The sequence below is a fragment of the Salvelinus fontinalis genome, chromosome 5 (genome assembly GCF_029448725.1).
Source record: "Salvelinus fontinalis isolate EN_2023a chromosome 5, ASM2944872v1, whole genome shotgun sequence".
NCBI classification, from domain to species: domain Eukaryota; kingdom Metazoa; phylum Chordata; class Actinopteri; order Salmoniformes; family Salmonidae; genus Salvelinus; species Salvelinus fontinalis.
Genome location: NC_074669.1, coordinates 304415 through 321799, shown reverse-complemented (window position 1 = coordinate 321799; position 17385 = coordinate 304415). Strand labels below are relative to the sequence as shown.

Sequence of the window (17385 nt, the reverse complement as noted above, 5' to 3'; positions counted from 1 at the left end):
CATCATTGTGTCAAGAGATAATACTGAAACACTTGAGTGTCTCCCTTGATCCTAGGTCTTGGCAGAGTTCTGCAGACTCAGGATAACCTCTACCGCTTCTCTCTCCCGGATCCGGGATCCTCCTCATCAAAAAAGCTGACTAGCATAGCCTAGCCTAACGGGACAGGGATATCATATAATATAATTTACATGAAATCACAAGTCCAATACAGCAAATGAAAGATAAACATCTTGTGAATCCAGCCATCATTTCCGATTTTTTAAATGTTTTACAGCGAAAACACAATATGTATATCTATTAGCTAACCACAATAGCCAAACACACAACCGCATATTTTCACCATGTTTCCACCGCATAGGTAGCTTTCACAAAACCGACAAAATAGAGATAAAATTAAAAACTGTCCTTCCAAGCTAGTCGGAAGACTAAAAAAGTGTTTATTGGATAAATGTGGTGACTATTCTCTTGCTGGGCTAGTTTTCGGGTTGGTTTTTGGGCTAGTTTTCGGGATGGTTTTCGGGCTAGTTTTCAGGCCTTGTGGGCTGGTTTTGAGAGGTCATTGGTCTAGATATTTTAGCTAGACCTGGCAACCCTGCCATTATGCCATATCCCCTTCATTTCACAATGTAAAGACATATTCTCTTCAGGAAACATTTATTGTTAAAATGTCAAAGAAATACATTACCCATACATAAGAGACACACGCACATTTTTATTTCACAACTTTTTTCAGTTTACATTTATTTACAGTAGAAAAATAATGATATTTAAAGTTTTCATGAGTATATGTACTACAGTTACATTTTTAAATATTTTTTATGATTTAGAAGTGAATAACGAGAAAGCTAAATATTTTTTATGATTTAGAAATGGATAATGTGAACCATTTCTGTCAAAAATCATCCTTGAATACATTCACACTTTTTAATAATAATATTATAACTTACAGCATTAAATTCATCCCAGCAACAACCTTATACACAACAAATGGAGGAATATATTGGACACCATAGTGTACTTTATTAGTAAGGTCTTTGGATCCATTGAATGAGGAAGATAAGGAAAGTCATAGACTGGGAGTAATACAGAGGTGGATCACGAGCAGAGTATTTATTTACGCAAGAGACGTCACAATAGTGAGGTGTGCTTAAGGAATATGGCTTGGGGGAGGCCCAGATTTCTTCTGTCGGAGCTGTCTTGCCAGTTACCGTCTCCTATGTCATTGTTTGGTGTGAAAATGACCATGGAAGTTGGCAAGACAGCACAAACAGATTTGACTGATGGATAATAATTGGATAGGAGAACAAGGTCGTCACATACACTCAGATGATGGCGTCGAGGTCATCAGAGACCTAGGCCTTGTGGCCCAAATGGCACCCTATTCCCTAAACAGTGCACTACTAGACCAGGGCCCACATGTAGGCAACAGGGTGTCATTTAGAAGGCAGTATGTGACTCATAGTGCTTTAGGTTGTCACTCAGACTCCCAGGTGTTTGTTAAGCCGGCTGAGGGCGTCGCCCACGATGTCCAGTTCGTGTCTCAGCTCCTCCACCACGCTGTTAATGCTGGGAGTGTCCTTCAGAACGTCCACACTCTGGGTGTAGGGGTTGTATCGCACTGTGAACGGACGCTTGATCGTCTTGGCAAACTCCCTGGAGGATGGGGAAGAATGAGTTATTATGCATATCTAGAAGAGACCATCTAGAAGAGACTGACTAGAAGACTATCTAGAAGAGACTGACTAGAAGACTATCTAGAAGAGACTGACTAGAAGACTATCTAGAAGAGACTGACTAGAAGACTATCTAGAAGAGCATCTAGAAGAGACTGACTAGAAGACTATCTAGAAGAGACTGACTAGAAGACTATCTAGAAGAGACTGACTAGAAGACTATCTAGAAGAGACTGACTAGAAGACTATCTAGAAGAGACTGACTAGAAGACTATCTAGAAGAGACTGACTAGAAGACTATCTAGAAGAGACTGACTAGAAGACTATCTAGAAGAGACTGACTAGAAGACTATCTAGAAGAGACTGACTAGAAGACTATCTAGAAGAGACTGACTAGAAGACTATCTAGAAGAGACTGACTAGAAGACTATCTAGAAGAGACTGACTAGAAGACTATCTAGAAGAGACTGACTAGAAGACTATCTAGAAGAGACTGACTAGAAGACTATCTAGAAGAGACTGACTAGAAGACTATCTAGAAGAGACTACCTAGAAGAGACTTTAGAAGAGTATCTAGAAGAGACTACCTAGAAGAGACTTTAGAAGAGTATCTAGAAGAGACTACATAGAAGAGACTATCTAGAAGAGTATCTAGAAGAGTGTCTAGAAGAGACTATCTAGAAGAGTATCTAGAAGAGACTGACTAGAAGAGACTATCTATAAGAGACTGACTAGAATAGTATCTAGAAGAGTATCTAGAAAAGACTGACTAGAAGAGTATCTAGAAGAGACTATCTAGAAGAGACTGACTAGAAGAGTATCTAGAAGAGACTATATAGAAGAGACTGACTAGAAGAGTATCTAGAAGAGACTGACTAGAAGAGTATCTAGAAGAGACTACCTAGAAGAGACTACCTAGAAGAGTATCTAGAAGAGACTACCTAGAAGAGTATCTAGAAGAGACTGACTAGAAGACTATCTAGAAGAGACTGACTAGAAGACTATCTAGAAGAGACTGACTAGAAGAGTATCTAGAAGAGACTACCTGGAAGAGACTTTAGAAGAGTATCTAGAAGAGACTACCTAGAAGAGTATCTAGAAGAGACTACCTAGAAGAGTATCTAGAAGAGACTACCTAGAAGACTATCTAGAAGAGACTATCTAGAAGAGTATCTAGAAGAGACTGACTAGAAGACTATCTAGAAGAGACTGACTAGAAGACTATCTAGAAGAGACTGACTAGAAGACTATCTAGAAGAGACTGACTAGAAGAGTGTCTAGAAGAGACTACCTAGAAGAGACTTTAGAAGAGTATCTAGAAGAGACTACATAGAAGAGACTTTAGAAGAGTATCTAGAAGAGACTATCTAGAAGAGTATCTAGAAGAGTGTCTAGAAGAGACTATCTACTGACTAGAAGAGACTATCTATAAGAGACTGACTAGAATAGTATCTAGAAAAGACTGACTAGAAGAGTATCTAGAAGAGACTATCTAGAAGAGACTGACTAGAAGAGTATCTAGAAGAGACTATCTAGAAGAGACTGACTAGAAGAGTATCTAGAAGAGACTGACTAGAAGAGTATCTAGAAGAGACTGACTAGAAGAGTATCTAGAAGAGACTGACTAGAAGAGTATCTAGAAGAGACTATCTAGAAGAGTCTCTAGAAGAGACTATCTAGAAGAGTCTCTAGAAGAGACTGACTAGAAGAGTATCTAGAAGAGACTGACTAGAAGAGTATCTAGAAGAGACTGACTAGAAGAGTATCTAGAAGAGACTATCTAGAAGAGTCCCTAGAAGAGGCTATCTAGAAGAGAATCTAGGAGAGACTATCTAGAAGAGACTATCTAGAAGAGAATCTAGGAGAGAGTATCTAGAAGAGAGTATCTAGAAGAGAGTATCTAGAAGAGACCATCTAGAAGAGAGTATCTAGAAGAGTATCTAGAAGAGAGTATCTAGAAGAGTATCTAGAAGAGGCTATCTAGAAGATATGAAAGTAATCTAAAAGCCTTTACAAGTCCCCACAGTGATGGTAGGAGTCAGTAACAGACTATGTATCAATCCAGTAACACTATATTTGCAGGGTACCTACACAATGACATCATAACACATTCATGACCCATACATAACACATACATAACCCATACATAACCCATACATAACCCATACATAACCCATTCATAACCCATTCATAACCCATTCATAAACAGTACATAAGTCTTTATGAAAGTAATCTACCTTTAAATAATGTGTTACTATACAGTAAGATTCCAGATGCCCTTTGACCTTTAAGGTCACTCACTATACACAAAGTGTTTCAGTTTCACTCCTCACCTCATCTTGACTTTGGCCTCCTCAAAGCTGTCGGACACAAAGTAGACGTCCTGAAATGTTGTGATGATGCACTCTTGTTTACATGCGACCTTGGGGTCAAAGGGCTTGATGACGGCGTTACCAGAAAGAGCATGCTGCGGGGAGGAAAAACAAAACATCTGGAATGTGCCGAGGCTGTGTCCTATATGGCAGTTTATTCCCTATAATGCATTACGTTTGACCAGGGCCCAAGGGCGAAGCATTTGATTGTGTCATCCATTTAGTGTATCTCTATTGGTCCAGTTTCCCAGGCCCAGATTAAGACTAGTCTTGTACTAAAAAGCATTCTCGCCTAAATAACTTTGTAATATAATATTACCTTTAGTTTCTAATATAACGGTAAATGTGTTGACTTGACAGTCGCTGGACCCGTGTTCGAGTCACAGTCGGGGATACCCCATACAAGTCGGGGATACCCCATACAATAATATTGCTATACCTTGAGTTCACTGATGGAGGACAGCAGGCCTGCTCCGTACGCTCTCAGCTTCCCTTCCTGTTTACACAGGCCGAACTCCACCGTGAAGAAATAACACTGAAACACAACAACACATATAAGAGTCAGTAATGTCAACGAGCTGTGAACTGCTGGTCCATTCCCCTCTCTAGGTTCTAGCCTGGTACCAGATCTGTTTGTGCTGTTGTGCCAACTCTGATGGTCATTGTCACACCAATAATGATAAGAGTTGACAAGACAGAACAATCAGATGTAGGACCAGGTTTTAACAAGGTTCAGGGTTGGTGACTAAGATATTCTCATACAACCAGCAATCCTTGAGAAGAAGGTGAGTAAGGTTACTAGACAGCAGTGGTGTAAAGTACTTAAGTAAAAACACTTTAAAGTACTACTTAATTCAATTTTTTTGGTTATTTGTACTTTACTATTTATATTTTTGACTACTTTTACTTTTACTTCACTACATTCCTAAAGAAAATAAAGTAATTTTTACTCTGTACATTTTCCCTGACACCCAAAAGTACTTGTTACATTTTAAATGTCATTTCTATGAAGGTATCGTTACTTTTACTCAAATATTGGGTACTTTTTCCACCACTGATCTCGGTGCTTTTTGTTACAGAGTCTACAAGGTTCAGTGTTAAACTAAACTGATCTCAAGCACCAGTCAGAATTGATTAAAACTTTTATATGTAATATAACATCTATGATGTTCAATGCTGGTACCATGCTCCAACTGTCCCTGGGAAGGAGGTTAGTGTTAGACAGGATGTCTACTCACACTGGCCAGGGTCTGTATGGCTAGTGTTAGACAGGATGTCTACTCACAGTGACCAGGGTCTGTATGGCTAGTGTTAGACAGGATGTCAACTCACAGTGGCCAGGGTCTGTATGGCTAGTGTTAGACAGGATGTCAACTCACAGTGGCCAGGGTCTGTATGGCTAGTGTTAGACAGGATGTCAACTCACAGTGGCCAGGGTCTGTATGGCTAGTGTTAGACAGGATGTCAACTCACAGTGGCCAGGGTCTGTATGGCTAGTGTTAGACAGGATGTCAACTCACAGTGGCCAGGGTCTGTATGGCTAGTGTTAGACAGGATGTCTACTCACAGTGACCAGGGTCTGTATGGCTAGTGTTAGACAGGATGTCTACTCACAGTGGCCAGGGTCTGTATGGCTAGTGTTAGACAGGATGTCTACTCACAGTGGCCAGGGTCTGTATGGCTAGTGTTAGACAGGATGTCTACTCACAGTGACCAGGGTCTGTATGGCTAGTGTTAGACAGGATGTCTACTCACAGTGGCCAGGGTCTGTATGGCTAGTGTTAGACAGGATGTCAACTCACAGTGGCCAGGGTCTGTATGGCTAGTGTTAGACAGGATGTCAACTCACAGTGACCAGGGTCTGTATGGCTAGTGTTAGACAGGATGTCTACTCACAGTGACCAGGGTCTGTATGGCTAGTGTTAGACAGGATGTCTACTCACAGTGACCAGGGTCTGTATGGCTAGTGTTAGACAGGATGTCAACTCACAGTGGCCAGGGTCTGTATGGCTAGTGTTAGACAGGATGTCAACTCACAGTAACCAGGGTCTGTGTGGCTAGTGTTAGACAGGATGTCTACTCACAGTGGCCAGGGTCTGTATGGATTCATCTGAAGCTCCGAGGGAAGCCAGGCCTATCTCCTGGGAGAACTGGGCGAAGCTGGGCTCAGCCAGCAACGGGACGTGACCCAGCAATTCATGGCATGTGTCTCTGTGGGACCAGAAACAACAAACGCTGAGTTATACAGACATTTATTTACTTTGCTTATACACTGAATGTATGGAGTACGTAATGTATGTGGTATGTAATGTATGTAGTATGTAATGTATGTAGTATGTAATGTATGTAGTATGTAATTTATGTAATATGTAATGTGTGTAGTATGTAATGTATGTAGTATGTCATGTATGTAATGTGTCGAGTATGTAAGGTAAGTAGTATGCAATAAGTGTAGTATGTAATGTGTGTAGTATGTAAAGTATGCAGTATGCAATGTGTGTACTATGCAATGTGTGTAGTATGCAATGTGTGTACTATGCAATGTGTGTAGTATGTAATGTGTGTAGTATGTAAAGTATGTACTATGCAATGTGTGTAGTATGTCATCTCAGAACCATTAATAGACAACACAGAATAAATGGAACATCTGGTTAACTAGCTCATGACGAGATTCTACCTTACAGTTGGACATACTGGAGCCTTTCAGGTCATTCTGAATGTTGGTTAAGGGCCCTTTACTGGGGAATGTGGTTGTTTTTCAGGGCATTCTGAATGTTGGTTAAGGGCCCTTTACTGGGGAATGTGGTTGTTTTTCAGGGCATTCTGAATGTTGGTTAAGGGCCCTTTACTGGGGAATGTGGTTGTTTTTCAGGTCCTTCTGAATGTTGGTTAAGGGCCCTTTACTGGGGAATGTGGTTGTTTTTCAGGTCCTTCTGAATGTTAGTTAAGGGCCCTTTACTGGGGAATGTGGTTGTTTTTCAGGTCATTCTGAATGTTGGTTAAGGGCCCTTTACTGAGGAATGTGGTTGTCCTTCATCCTTGTGTATGCATGTTCTGTATTTCCTATGCTGCCGTGTTGATGGAATTGTTGTGTAATTGTAAAAGGCCCTTGCAAATAGAGACCTTGGTCTAAATGGGACACCCTGCTAAAATAAAGGTCAAATAAATGTTGTATTGGAGTACTTACGGCTCTGGTGTGTAGAGGGGGTCGGAGCTGTGTCGGACATACTGGGTACAGTGGAACACACGGAAGGCCAGACCAGCTAGGAAGTCTCTGGGGGAGAGGTAACCTGCCACAGGCCTGACGGTAAAGCCTGTCCGCTCTAAAAAAAAAAAAAAATAGATTCAAGGCAATGTCACATACTGGATTCAAACTGTGTGCAACATGGCACTAACAGAGTGATGTTCCTGATCAATCTTACAAAATATTATATAAACTCAGCAAAAAAGAAACTATCCTCACTGTCAACTGTGTTTATTTTCAGCAAACTTAACATGTGTAAATATTTGTATGAACATAACAATATATAACAACTGAGACATAAACTGAACAAGTTCCACAGACATGTGACTAACAGAAATGGAATAATGTGTTCCTGAACAAAGGGGGGGGTCAAAATCAAAAGTAACAGTCAGTATCTGGTGTGGCCACCAGCTGCATTAAGTACCGCAGTGCACCTCCTCCTCATGGACTGCATCAGATTTGCCAGTTCTTGCTGTGAGATGTTATCCCACTCTTCCACCAAGGCACCTGCAAGTTCCCGGACATTTCAAGTTCCCAGACGTGCTCAATGGGATTGAGATCCGGGCTCTTCGCTGGCCATGGCAGAACACTGACATTCCTGTGTTGCAGGAAATCACGCACAGAACGAGCAGTATGGCTGGTGGCATTGTCATGCTGGAGGGTCATGTCAGGATGAACCTGCAGGAAGGGTACCACATGATATCTTCCCTGTAACGCACAGCATTGAGGTTGCCTGCAATGACAACAAGCTCAGTCCGATGATGCTGTGACGCACCGCCCCAGACTATGACGGACCCTCCATCTCTAAATCGATCCCGCTCCAGAGTACAGGCCTCGGTGTAACGCTCATTCCTTCGACAATAAACATGAATCCGACCATCCCCCCTGGTGAGACAAAACCGCGACTCGTCAGTGAAGAGCACTTTTTGCCAGTCCTGTCTGGTGGTCCAGCAACGGTGGGTTTGTGCCCACCGTTGTTGCCGGTGATGTCTGGTGAGGACCTGCCTTACAACAGGCCTACAAGCCCTCAGTCCAGCCTCTCTCAGCCTATTGCGGACAGTCTGAGCACTGATAGAGGGATTGTGCGTTCCTGGTGTAACTCGGGCAGTTGTTGTTGCCATCCTGTACCTGTCCCGCAGATGTGATGTTCGGATGTACCGATTCTGTGCAGGTGTTGTTACACGTGGTCTGCCACTGCGAGGACGATCAGCTGTCTGTCCTGTCTCCCTGTAGCGCTGTCTTAGGCGTCTCACAGTACGGATATTGCAATTTATTGCCCTGGCCACATCTGCAGTCCTCATGCCTTCTTGCAGAATGCCTAAGGCACGTTCACCCAGATGAGCAGGGACCCTGGGCATCTTTCTTTTGGTGTTTTTCAGAGTCAGTAGAAAGGCCTCTTTAGTGTCCTAAATTTTCATAACTGTGACCTTAATTGCCTCACGTCTGTAAGCTGTTAGTGTCTTAACGACCGTTCCACAGGTGCATGTTCATTAATTGTTTATGGTTCATTGAACAAGCATGGAAAACAGTGTTTAAACCCTTTACAATGACAATCTGTGGTTTTTACGAATTATCTTTGAAAGACAGGGTCCTGAAAAAGGGACATTTCTTTTTTTGCTGAGTTTATATATATATTGGTTACATTTATTTTACTATTAAAGTTTTTTTAAATTAGTATCCAACACTCTCTTGCTCTGTCTGTATCTCTCTATCTCTCTGTCTCTCTGTCTGTATCTCTCTGTCTCTCTGTATCTCTCTGTCTCTGTCTGTATCTCTCTGTCTCTGTCTCTCTGTCTCTGTCTGTATCTCTCTGTCTCTGTCTGTATCTCTCTGTCTCTCTGTCTCTGTCTGTATCTATCTGTCTCTCTGTCTCTATCTGTCTATCTGTCTCTCTGTCTCTGTCTCTCTGTCTTTGTCTCTAGGTCTCTGTGTCTCTGTGTCTCTGTCTCTCTCTGTGTCTCTGTCTCTCTGTCTTTCTTTCTCTGTGTCTCTGTTTCTGTCTCTGTGTCTCTGTCTCTCTCTGTATATCTATCTGTCTCTCTGTCCCTGTCTCTTTCTCTGTATATCTATCTGTCTCTGTCTCTCTGTCTGTATGTTTGTCTCTGTCTCTGTGTCTCACACACACACACAGTATATACACAAGCCAACCCCATCCCTCCTACACCCTTCCTCTCCACCACCCCTCCTCCCATCTCACCTCTAAGGAAGCGTGATACGTCCTCTAGCTGGGGTATGTTATCCTCTCTACATTCACAGTGTTTGGCCAGTAGAGGCAGATTCTTCAGGTACTCTCTACAGGCGTGGGTAGGGTACAGCTTGTTGAGCTCCCGGTACACCACCCCCCACGTCGCCAACTCCTCCTCTGTAAACTCTATACGAGGGATGGGGTCCCCGCTGGAAGATAAGGACAAGATAGTGGCTGTTATTAGAATATAGTAGAGTACAGTAGAATAGAGTAGAGTAGAGTACAGTAGAATAGAGTAGAGTAGAGTACAGTAGAATATGGTAGAGTAGAGTACAGTAAAATATAGCAGAGTAGAGTACAGTAGAATATGGTAGAGTACAGTAGAATATGGTAGAGTACAGTAGAATATGGTAGAGTACAGTAGAATATAGTAGAGTACAGTAGAATAGAGTAGAGTACAGTAGAATAGAGTAGAGTACAGTAGAATAGAGTAGAGTACAGTAGAATAGAGTAGAGTACAGTAGAATAGAGTAGAGTAGAGTACAGTAGAATATGGTAGAGTACAGTAGAATAGAGTAGAGTACAGTAGAAGAGTAGAATAGAGTAGAGTACAGTACAGTAGAATATTGTAGAGTACAGTAGAAGAGTAGAATAGAGTAGAGTACAGTAGAAGAGTAGAATAGAGTAGAGTACAGTACAGTAGAATAGAGTAGAGTACAGTAGAAGAGTAGAATAGAGTAGAGTAGAGTACAGTAGAATATGGTAGAGTACAGTAGAATAGAGTAGAGTACAGTAGAAGAGTAGAATAGAGTAGAGTACAGTAGAATAGAGTAGAGTACAGTAAAATAGAGTAGAGTACAGTAGAATAGAGTAGAGTACAGTAGAGTAGAGTACAGTAGAATATGGTAGAGCAGAGTACAGTAGAGTAGAGTAGAATAGAGTAGAGTACAGTTGAATAGAGTACAGTAGAAGAGAATATAGTAGAGTACAATATAATTGAGTAGAGTACAGTAGAATATAGTAGAATATAGTAGAATACAGTAGAATATAGTAGAGTAGAATATAGTATAATAGAATAGAGTACATTCGAATATAGTAGAGTATAATAGAATAGAGTACAGTAGAATATAGTAGAGTACAGTAGAATAGAGTACAGTAGAGTGCAGTATAATATAATAGAGTTGAGTACAGTACAGTAGAATATAGTAGAGTAGATTACAGTAAAACATAGTAGAGTAGAGCACAATAGAATATAGTACAATAGAATATAGTTGAGTACAGTAGAACATAATAGAGTAGAGTACTGTAGAATACAGTAGAGTACTGTAGAATAGAGCAGAGTACAGCAGAATAGAGTAGAGTACAGTAGAATATAGTAGAGTACTGTAGAATAGAATAGAGTACATTAGAGTAGAATAGAGTACATTAGAGTAGAATAGAGTACAGTATAATAGATTAGAGTAGAGTACAGTAGAATATAGAGTACTGTAGAATAGAATAGAGTACATTTGAGTAGAATAGAGTACATTCGAGTAGAATAGAGTACAGTATAATAGATTAGAGTAGAGTACAGTACAGTAGAATAAAATAGAGTACAGCAGAATATAGTACAGTAGAGTAAAGTACAGTAGAATAGAATAGAGTACAGTAGAATAGAATATAGTACTGTATAATAGAGTAGAGTACAGTAGAATATAGTAGAGCAGAGTACAGTAGAATATAGTAGAGTAGAGTAGAATAGAGTAGAGTACAGTACAGAGGAATAGAGTACAGTAGAAAAGGTAGAGTACAGTACAGTACAGTAGAATAGAGTACAGCAGAATAGAATAGAGTACAGTACAGTATAACATAGTAGAATAGAGTAAAGTAGAATATAGTAGAGTACTGTAGAATAGAGTAGAGTACAGTTTAACATAGTAGAGTAGAGTTCAGTAGAATATAGTAGAGTGCAGTAGAATAGAGTAGAGTAGAGTTCAGTAGAATATAGTAGAGTGCCGTAGAATAGAGTAGAGTTCAGTAGAATATAGTAGAGTAGAGTAGAATATAGTAGAGTAGAGTAGAGTTCAGTAGAATATAGTAGAGTTCAGTAGAATAGAGTAGAGTTCAGTAGAATATACTAGAGTAGAGTAGAATATAGTAGAGTAGAGTTCAGTAGGATATAGTAGAGTACTGTAGAATAGAGTAGAGTACAGTTTAACATAGTAGAGTAGAGTTCAGTAGAATATAGCACAGTACAGTATACCATAGTAGAGTAGAGTTCAGTAGAATATAGTAGAGTAGAATATAGTAGAGTTCAGTAGAATATAGTAGAGTAGAGTAGGATATAGTAGAGTAGAGTTCAGTAGAATATAGTAGAGTGCAGTAGAATAGAGTAGAGTTCAGTAGAATGTGGTAGAGTGCAGTATAACATAGTAGAGTAGAGTACAGTAGAATAGAGTACAGTACAGTATACCATAGTAGAGTTCAGTAGAATAGAGTAGAGTAGAATATAGTAGAGTAGAGTAGAATATAGTAGAGTAGAGTAGAATATAGTAGAGTAGAGTAGAATATAGTAGAGTAGAGTTCAGTAGAATATAGTAGAGTGCAGTAGAATAGAGTAGAGTTCAGTAGAATATGGTAGAGTAGAATATAGTAGAGTTCAGTAGAATATGGTAGAGTAGAATATAGTAGAGTTCAGTAGAATATGGTAGAGTAGAATAGAATATAGTAGAGTTCAGTAGAAATAGAATAGGAGGAAACTTGATATGGGATCCATTATTCGATTTTAATGACATTTTATTCTTGGGAAATGTGTTATTTCAACCATAATGTACTTACTGTCTGTAGTTCATGGCGAGATCAGCGAAATGCTTCCTCCTTCTTCTGTAGACGTTGTCCTTGAAGCCCTGTGAGAAGAGGGCGAGATCTAACGTTGTTATTAAACAAACATCAAGATAAAGTCTTATATAAACAATATAAAATAATGCCCTAGTTTCTATAATTGTATTACGTACCGGATGGTCAGCATACAAGTCTGATCCGTACATTAAAACCCGGTTGGCACACTTGTCCAGATCGGAGATCTTCTTGGGGAACCAGGGGACATTTTCTATATTGGAAATAGAAAGGATTTGTTTTCACTTAAATCACTTAAATTAGGTCCATCATGTAATTGTAAAGATTGGAATATACTTCTATGAGCCTAAGTGTAAGTACTGTATACTGTTGCAATATAAATTTTACTCAATATACTGTGATAGAATATACTCTTTAACAAAACGTAGAAATCAATAACCAAGAATAAATCTTATTTTATTTTTTTCTACTGTGCCATACCTTCTTCAGGTAAACAGGAGTTGTCAGGCGGGTCCATGTCCACTACGTTAACGTGCTTACGTAGCAGCTGAATGATCTCGTTGAGCTGCTCGTGATCGCTGTCACAGTCCACGAAGATCTCAAATTCAGAGTTACGCCTTTTCGATTTTCTGGATTCTATGTGGACAAGATTGACGTGGTTTTCCTGTAAAATAACGGAATAAAAAGAAAAAAATTGGTGTTTTTATTTGTTACATCTATAATATAATTTGTGTAATCTATAATCTGCTGCTACATTTGTAATATATTGTTCAGTCATGTTTATGGAAATCATATCATGCAAAACAGTGGAGGCCTGCATTGCATAGTTACTTCACTCCTACCTACATGTACAAATTACCTCAACTAACTGGTACGCCCGCATACTGACTCCGTACCTGTACCCCCTGTATATAGACTCGTTATTGTTATGTTATCGTGTTATCTTCTGTTATTTTTTATTTTTTACTTTAGTTTATTTGGAAAATATTTTCTTAACTCTTCTTGAACTGCACTGTTGGTTAATGGCTTGTAAATAAGCAAGCCACGCATGTGACAAATAAAGTTTGATTTGATAATCACATTGAACCAACTGGCCTAAGTAGACCAATTTATAATCGGATTTTCACATCAAGTGAGATCAAAAGGTTTAAATGAACATTGTTGTCACAAACGAGACAGGTTACGTACGTCATGCAAGTGCACATTAATTAGGTTTACCTGGAAAAGTTTCAGCGCCTTCACTAGTCCTCCGACTTCATTCTTGAGTGAGAAGACAATCGCTGCTCGGCCGTCTGACGGCGCGTTCTTTTTCTCCGTTCTGCATTCTTCAATCTTCGTGAAGGTAGATTTGTTCATCTGTGTGTGAGAGGGGAAAAACAAACAACTGAAATTAGCGTCATGAGTCAACGACAGATTGACGAATGCCCTTTTCACCAGCCAACTTTTATCAGTGTCGCGGGTAGGCTAGTATCCATCCAATGACGCACAGTCTGTCTGCCTGCGGTGGGATATTTAGTCACTCAGCTGTGATGGTGGTGGCAGCTGTTGAATGCACGTGGCCTCTAATAAACTAAACATCAGTCGACGTGTTGCGTGTTTTGGGAATTGTGTAGTTAAATCACTTGAAATAATTGTATATATATGCCTAGGTCTACTTAGATTGATTTATAAACTTGTACGTTGAAGAAATATAATTAAACGTTATAAAACAAATACACCACATTAAATAAGAAAGAAGTTCATTCACTTTGCTAACTAACAGGACGTTTAAATCCGGGTCTAAACTAGCCTATATTGTCGTGCCAATGAACTAATTAGTTGATCATACACGCACAAAAATCGGACAAACAAAATAACCTAAACAATATCCAGATGGGAATAATCACTTACTTTATCCCGATTATTTTACAGATAAAACTATTTTGTGGTTAAGAATTAAGATAATTCATAAAAACATTTTAATGCAATAGCAGAAACTATTGCACGTTAAACCTGTTTGGATTAGATTGGATTAGTGGCGAGGGTCAATCGATTTTAATCCCGTCATCACGTCGATGGAAATCAGCACCCCGGATAGCAATAACCCAATTTTAAGCGTCGGTTGGTTGGCGCTGTCCATTGTTCTGAATTTCACTGGCTCGGTGAAAGGCACAGTTTCAAGGCATCCAAATGGACAATTAAATCAGGACTTTTTCATAACAGTTAACAAATAAATAAAACATGAAGCTAATACCTTAGTCTAATTACAGTCAACACGTTATTCAGTTAAAGTGACATTTTGTAACAATTATACTATAGTCTAAAATAAATTGAACTAATTTAATTTGCCACCAACTGTACATCCTTCAGCGACTATGAATTGAATTTGCTACCAACCATATTTCCCTCAGCTAATATGGACGAGACAGCGCGGGAAACAAGTTGTCGTTGGCCCCCAGTCAGTAGAATCCGTAGCAGCATTTTAACACGCGAGATAGCAGTTTGGGACACCGGACAGTGGCACGGAACGGGTCAAGTTGGCAGGCACTGCGCTGTAGGTGATTCGGCGTCTTGGTTTAACGAAGGTGTGCCGGTGTCCGGTCCAAACACGAGATTTAAAGCAATCCCATTTAGGAGAGCGTGAGGTCGGAAACCTATTATTAGCTCCTCATAAACCACTTTAATCTACCACGCGAGATTAAGGTGCAGTTAATGAATCCAACACGATACTGTTTTAAATTATCTTAATTTGATGTGAGTGATTATCTTATGTAGCCCTATCACTTCTAATATGGATGTATATTTTATTTGATCGTTTTTATATATATCATAAATTGATTGTGAAAATGGTATGTCTGTATCAGTAGGCTAGTTATAGAGAGCAACAGGTAACATTTCTGATGAATGAGGAACTGAAATGTTAGATATGTTTGAATTGATTTGTCCTGATTGGGTTGGAGTACAAGTGCTGTTTCAAGAGGTTCGAGTGGTTCTATATTTACGATTTATAGATAAGTTATTTCAACCTGACAATGCAAGATATTTGCAATACTTTTTTTGGCAATGTTTTGTGTCCCTGCAAAAGTTCTGCACTCATGAAGTTCTTAGCGGTTGACGCATTGAAATGATCACCAGATTGAAACGGCTTAACCAGAGATATATATACACACTCATGACTCAGGGCTTAACCAGTGACGACAACAAAAAAAACATCCAACTGTCGTTGATTACTGACAATGAATGTTATGGCCTACTAATTAGGCCACTACTAAATTGACGAGACATTTATCGCCAGATAGTTTTGTACAACCGAATTGGGTTTTTAAAAAGTAGAGTAGGCCAATGCTTATCTCCAATTCAAACGGATATCCCAGTTCCAAATGCAATGTATGGATAACTATAAAGAAAGTTGCCTATAACAAGAAAACAAATATCGAATAAGGCAGAGAAAAAAGCTAATAATTTCTTACCTCATTGTTCAGTAGCTTTTCTTCATTCCCGATGTTCATGGAGTCGAAAGATCTTCCTCGACGCGGTCCTTCAATTTTATTGGAATACATATTGAAGTTCGGTACTATTTATTCCCCTGTCTTGCGGATGTTTATCGACTATGTAAAGTGGTAGTCTAGCAAGAAGAAGAGCAGGCTTTGGTATTTATCAACCACAAGGCGAGAGAGAGGAGGGGGCAGGATGGATTAGAGAGCAGGGGGCCAGGGGAGCGGAGAGGGGACAGGGTGGATGAGAGAGGAGGGGGCAGGGGAGAGAATGGGGCAGGGGAGGGGGCAGGAGAGAGGGAGAGGAGGAGGCAGGGTGAAGGAGAGAGGAGGGGGCAGGGGAAAGGAGGGGAAAGGAGAGAGGAGGAGGAAGGGGAGAGGAGAGAGGAGGGGCAGGGAGAGGAGGGGAGAGAAGAGGGGGAAGGGGAGAGGAGAAAGGAGGGGGCAGGGGAGGGGGGGGCAGGGGAGAGGAGAGAGGAGGTGGCAGGAGGAGGATAGAGGAAGGTGCAGCGGGGAGGATAGAGGAAATAGCAGGGGGGTGCTGACGTGTGTGTGCGCGTGCTTTGTGTGTGTATGTGAGGAGGAGGGAGGACAAGCAGCAATAATATCAGTCCTCGACAGCAAATGGAAAAAGAGAAGCTTCCCTAACGTCACGGGGAAATGAATGAATCTAAGATACCTTTTCATTTTGTCTGACGACCTAAGAGGCGACGGAAACATTACCGTACAGAGATCAAACAGTAGAATATTCCTCGTAGAAAGGCCTTGCAGATGACGTATACCTTCTATTAAACCAATGTGTGTTGTTGTTGATTCATCTCTCATACTGTGGGACTTTCATTCTGATCTCAATTCGATTTTTGTCATCATGGATTTTCCCATTCATTGAGGTCAGCAAAAAAACCTCTTGTAAGTCTACCGAAGATATTTTATAACTCAATGCTGGTTAGAATGGCCTTGTCACTTACAGGTACTGTCCAGCAAACAGAGAATGAGATTACTGATCTGCATTGGGAACATGGTCCTAGTGTTTAATTAATAAACTAAAACGTTGTTTTGAAGATCTGTAACTGTTTCCTGATTTCTAACCAATCACACAGCTTACAGTTCTGACAACATTCTAGTAATCTCACGTGAGTGAATGCTTTCTAAAGTTAATAATGATGTTCGAAGAATACTTTTGCAACTTTCAGGCTCTGGAAATATGTACCGGTATGAATATTTGACGTATATTGTTGAGTCCAGACATGGTTTATATTGTTTATTGTTTACCTCTTGGGAACTTGTTGATCACGTTGCTCTCGCTCCTTTCGAGAAAGCAGGAAATGGTCATTGATTTATTTGTAAAATGATTAAACCTGATCCACACTTTTCTTCACTGATTAATAAAGTTCCCCGGTCTCACGTCTCCCTACTTCTTCCCCAAACCCAAATCCACTCCTCTGCTTTATAAATCTTCCATGCATGTTTAACACTGAGTTTTGTGACTAATCCATCCCCTGAAGGTAAATTGTTAAGGATATTATTCTTTCACTTGGCTGAGTCTCGTGAGAGTTTATTTGAGATTAAGACCATTACTAATGGTTTTCAGTACTTCTGGTG

General features: G+C 40.1%; 1 protein-coding gene across 1 annotated transcript; it reads right to left on the bottom strand.

Moving 5' to 3' along the window:
* Nucleotides 1-693: 693 nt before the first annotated feature.
* tph1a (tryptophan hydroxylase 1 (tryptophan 5-monooxygenase) a) lies at nucleotides 694-15998 on the bottom strand. Its single transcript, XM_055922002.1, has 11 exons — nucleotides 15760-15998; nucleotides 13529-13666; nucleotides 12791-12974; nucleotides 12469-12563; nucleotides 12293-12360; nucleotides 9488-9684; nucleotides 7234-7369; nucleotides 6131-6257; nucleotides 4486-4581; nucleotides 4008-4141; nucleotides 694-1654 (listed from the first exon to the last, which is right to left on the bottom strand). The coding sequence occupies exons 1-11, from the start codon at nucleotides 15847-15849 to the stop codon at nucleotides 1480-1482; spliced, it is 1440 nt and encodes a 479-aa protein (XP_055777977.1). The 5' UTR covers nucleotides 15850-15998; the 3' UTR covers nucleotides 694-1479.
* Between the last annotated feature and the right edge of the window lie 1387 nt (nucleotides 15999-17385).

Bases quoted from the DNA above. Each gene is read 5' to 3' on its own strand.
- tph1a (XM_055922002.1), bottom strand. From the start codon at position 15,849: ATGTATTCCAATAAAATTGAAGGACCGCGTCGAGGAAGATCTTTCGAC. The intron at 7,370-9,487 runs GTGAGATGGGAG...TTTTTTTTTTAG, and splicing joins CGTATCACGCTTCCTTAGAG to AGCGGACAGGCTTTACCGTC. The intron at 4,142-4,485 runs GTATAGCAATAT...TCCTCCCCGCAG, and splicing joins CCTCCATCAGTGAACTCAAG to CATGCTCTTTCTGGTAACGC.